General features: G+C 35.5%; 1 protein-coding gene across 1 annotated transcript in view; it reads right to left on the bottom strand.

The window, feature by feature from the left end:
• The window catches only part of LOC128247665 (pharyngeal muscle protein 2-like), a 23885-nt gene extending 18732 nt beyond the window's left edge, over positions 1-5153 (bottom strand). The window contains exon 1 of the mRNA XM_052967674.1: positions 2990-5153. Within this exon, the coding sequence (XP_052823634.1) occupies positions 2990-4904 (1915 nt within the window). The 5' untranslated portion in view covers positions 4905-5153. The remainder of the gene's footprint in view (positions 1-2989) is intronic.
• Between the last annotated feature and the right edge of the window lie 6 nt (positions 5154-5159).

The following is a 5159-nucleotide window of genomic DNA, read 5'->3' as shown; positions in this document are numbered from 1 at the left end:
GAGAGAGAGAGAGAGAGAGAGAGAGAGAGAGAGGAGGAGGATCTTACAGTTTGTCTAAAACAAACAGTTAGAATCTCTATCCACTTTACTGAGGAATTTTCATACCCCTTGTAGCACTTAATATTATATAAAATGAAATTCTATATCATACTGTGCACTCTTTTCTATAACTTCAAAAAAAAAATCCCATGCCACTTAGCAAGATCACAAGGTGCAAAAATGGTTTACTCAAGGGCATAAACTAATGACACCTAGATCAACAGAAACTCAGAAACAGTTAAAAAAAAAAAAAGAGATTACTAGAGGTTACAAATGACTGCCATTCAATGCATGAGTCTACAATAGCCTTCATGCAGTATAATATAACAGTACACCTCGATTGAGGACACATACATATGTGAGTGTATGCATTCGTACACACACACATGTACATGGATACTCCTGTTTTAGAAATACATATAAAATAAGCAAACACTACTTAGTTTGCTGGGGAAAGCAAACGCTACTTAGTTTTCTGAGAGAAATTTTTGATAAGCTATGATGAATAACTACTGAGAATAACAGGACAAAAATATAGGAAAATATAACTTTGTGCATTGAAATGTAGGTGGATTTGTGGCATTGATGATAAGATGATGATAATGATGATGATGATGATGATGATGAAGAAGAAGATAATAATGATGACGATAATGGTCATGATGATGATGACAACCATGTGATGGTGACGCTGATGATAGTCATAATCATGCTGATCCTAATGATCATAATGATGATGATCTTAATAATTGTAATGAAGATCAACATGAAACTTCTGATTTTGTGATAACAAATATATTAAAAGAAAAAAGCATTGCTTTGATGTCAGCAACAGATTGTCTGCTAACTCCATGGAATTACATCAGTTACTACTGAAGAGGAACAAAATTACATGCTAATGAATGGTGACCTAGAATGCAGTGCAAGGAATTAAAAAAAAAAAAAAGTACTATATCCATTCAAAGGCCATCCAGAATATTTTATTAGATAACACGTTTATACGTCTAACTATGATTTCTCCAAAATGCTCCATATACAAAACCAATCAATTGATATCAGTAACTTACTACAAAATAATAATGAACTAAGATATCTAGCTAATGATCTTATTCACCCCACATTTGGAGGTTTTGTTTTTGGGGTAGGAGAGGGTGCTTTTTTCTTAAATCAAGACCATTAATTTTTTTTATTCCAATGAGTCTATATGTGAATGAATTTGCATCTACGTCAATATACAAAATAGAAAATGAAAATTAGATTTAAACTTTTCTCTTTGTAACCCTTTTGTTACCAACCTGTCAGGGACCACACCTTGTCTGATAAAAACTTAATGTTTTGATGTGATAAATTAAAAACCTTCCATCAAAATTTCATGTCAGTTTATGTTACAAACATCAGCATAATAATGACAAAGTTATTTTACTAAATTCTATTATTGTATTATTTTCAAAATTAACTTCAGCAAAGACAGTATATTTTGACAGTAATATGGTAACAAAAGGGTCAAACAATTTTGAAGAGTTACATTCTGGAAAAGTGGTTACAGTTGACAGCAGTTCTTGACTTTCAAGGATGATTAATGTCTCACACAGCTTGTTTAACTGAACAAAATTATTTAAAATTGCATTCAAAATGTACACCGTGGCAATTCACATTTGCTTGCTTAATAAACAATTATATACACAAATAATGTCTAAGTATGAGTTTATATAAACACACAAAAAAGAAAATGTTATGCAAAGATGTGCATGTGTATATGTATGCATGAAAATACACATGCACGTACAGAATAATGTGAGAGATGAATAATTAACAATGACTGCAATTAAGATCAAAATACAAATTAAGTGGGGTTTTTTGGCTTGTGAATTTTATATGTTGAGCTGCCAGCAACTGAGGTGGAGATAATAATGTTGGGATTACAATATCTTGTCAAATAAGTTCTAAATCTGCAACTGCAACATGCCCAAATTGTGGCTTTGAATAATAATAATCATGCAGAAAGGTGAAAGGTTAAACGGGTTAAAAAAAAAAAACAAGCAGAACATTAGTAGCAACATACAGTGACAATGAACCAACAACATTTTGATACAATAAAAGAAAAAAAAAAAATCAACCAACAAATTTGACCATATGTAAAGTCTTAGAAAGCAGTTAGTAAATTTACAATTTAAACAAAATTTCATGCAAGCTAAGAAAGCTAATATATATATGTTTATATATATATATATTATATGAATTAACAATGAGCGTATGTACAAAATGTATTTATATGTATATGTGTTTATATTTAAATAATTTTGAAGGTTCTTTTTCATACATTCTGATATGTGTGTATAGAGTTCACAACTCTACACACACCAATGAAACATACTTAAAAGTTGGTAATAACTCTTGTAAAAATGCAGGCACACATTACTTGCACACACTTGCACACACAAAAATATACACACATATATATACATATTTGAAAATGTACATATATTGATATATGCATGTACATGAAAAAAAAAACACTAAGTTACATGCATACATATACATAAGTATGCAATTATATACGCACATTTTTTATACACCCATAAATAAAACAGTGATACCACTTAAATAGCATTTATCCTAGTAGCAATTAAATAACCAGAATCAATATTTTAAGCAATAATTATTTAAAATTATTAAAAGCAAATAGTGGTATCACTGTGGCAACTAAATTCATCCATCAAAAGGTCATTTAATCAATACAAATTCTATGATTTAATGTAATATCACTGTATATCAATACCAATATCACTGTATATTGCTACATCTGCTATGAAACAACTGGTTATACATATGGTTTGTCCAATGCAAGCTGCAAAATAATAGCGGAACGGAGACAAAATGCTAACACACCCAGGCATACACAATTGCTTGCTGCAAGGGAAGACTATTAAGCTGATACAGATAGTTCAACCTTTTCTTGAACGGGCAGTGGTTGACTTTGTCTTCAAAGGTGATCCTGTCCTTTTATCAGGTGATGTCACTCGAGAGGTTTTTTGGGGACTGCAGCTGCGTATTCGGCGGGCACTTGGAGAATGTGAATATGCTGGAGCAACTTGGTTCTGACTAGCTTCCAAAGTGTTTTTTATCATTGCCAGTCTTAATTTTTCAGTTTTGGTTGTTCTCTTGAGTATGACGCTCCTACTTGTTGATCTTCCTCGTGGTTTCTCAGCAGGCAAAGTATTGTTTTCTTTCTTCAGTGATGAATCAGATACTTTTGAAGAATCAATACTATCTGTTTTTATAGGGCTACTACTTGCTTTGGGGGGTGAAGAGACAGACCTAAGTACTGGTTTTGCTTTTTCTGTACTACTTGTGCCCTTGCTTTTTGAAGAACTAGACTTTGATTTCGTAGGGCTACTACTCCCTTTTGATTTCTTCATTGAGCTTGGAACATTTGCTTTAGAGGAAGAGGTTGATTTCTGTTTTGGAGTACTGACGAGTGATGAAGCCTTTTTCTCTTTTTTTACACCTTTCTCTGGACTGCTTCTTGAGGATTTAGATCGGACTCCTTCTTTTCCAGGAGTTATTTCTCCACGACTTTTACTCTTGGACTCTTTCTTTTTAGACTTTTTCAGTTTTGTATCTTTGGTTTTAGTCATTTTCTGGTTATCTTTGATAATTTGCTCAGAGGTCAAAATCTTAGCTTTCTTTTGAACCAGCAGCTCTACTTTGTTGACAGTATTGCCATCTTCAGTCTTAGTTACTTTGACAATCTCTTCAAGATCTTTTGGTAACAAATCACCATTTAGTTTTTGTAAGTGTTCAATATCTGAATATGCTTGCTTTTCATTGACTGTATCAATTGGTTGGCTCTCAGAATCAGCTTTGGACACCTTATTATTTTTCGATTCAATCTGAGGAGTTTCTTCAACAGAAATAGGTTTTATCACAGATTCTACCTCATCTTTAGCATTAACAGCAGTTCCAAGTGATATATCGCCAATTTGGTCAGCAATGTCTTTAGATTCAACAGCAGTAAGATTTGATTTTGCCACTTCATTCTGAAATTCAGTGGAAACACCAGAATGATCAAGACCACTGTCAGACAGTTTAGCTTCTGAGTGATCACCATTTAACTTCAATGAATCTACTTCTGATATATCAGATATTTCAGTCGCTTGGCTTTCCTTTGGTATCTCTGGTTCAACTTTCTTTGCAACACCAATTTCACATATAGTTGATACAACAGAGTCACTAATGCTATCTCCTGATGGTACATTCCGATTTTCTTCATCAAGAATTGCTGTTAAAAGACCCATCTGGTCAGAATCTTTGCCTTGTGCCTCACCACAAATTTCAGTCCCTGTAGTTTCTTCCTTTTCAACTAACTTGCTACTATCAAGAAGAGTAACACCCGATAATGCAACCTCAGGAGCCTCCACAGATTTCTCCTCTGTAGACTCCACAGGTATCCTTTCAACAGCTTCCACAGCTTTTTCTGCAGGAGCCTCCACAGGTTTCTCTTCAAGAGCCTCCACAGGTTTCTCTTCAAGAGCCTCCACAGGTTTCATCTCTTTGGAAGCCTCCACAGTTACTTTCTCAGTAGACTCCACAGGTTTCTCCTCAGGTGCCTCTATAGGTCCCTCTTCAGGAACCTCCACAAGTTTCTCTCCAAGAGCTTCCACAAGTTTCTCCTCAGCAGATAGCACAGGTTTCTCTTCAGGAGCCTCCTCAGTTTTCACCTCAGCAAGCACCACAGGTTTCTCCTCTGGAGCTTCCACAGGTTTCATCTCAGGAGCTTCCACAGGTTTTTCCTCAGGAGCCTCCACGAGTTTCTCCTCAGGAGCCTCTGCAAGTTTCTCTTCAGGAGCCTCCACAGGTTTCATCTCACGAACCTCCACAGGTTTCACTTCAAGAACCTCCACAGGCTTCTCCTCAGGAATCTCCACAGATTTCACTTCAGGAGCCTCCACAAGTTTCTCCTCAGGAGCCTCCACAGGTTTCACTTCAGGAGCCTCCACAGGTTTCTCTTCAAGAGCCTCCACAGGTTTCACCTCAGGAGCCTCCACAGGTTTCACTTCAGGAGCCTCCACAAGTTTCTCCTCAGGAGCCTCCACAGGTTTCACTTCAGGAGCTTCCAC

Source organism: Octopus bimaculoides, chromosome 4 (genome assembly GCF_001194135.2).
Source record: "Octopus bimaculoides isolate UCB-OBI-ISO-001 chromosome 4, ASM119413v2, whole genome shotgun sequence".
NCBI lineage: Eukaryota > Metazoa > Mollusca > Cephalopoda > Octopoda > Octopodidae > Octopus > Octopus bimaculoides.
The sequence above is the reverse complement of the archived record's forward strand: the minus strand, read 5'-3'. Positions and strand labels throughout refer to the sequence as shown.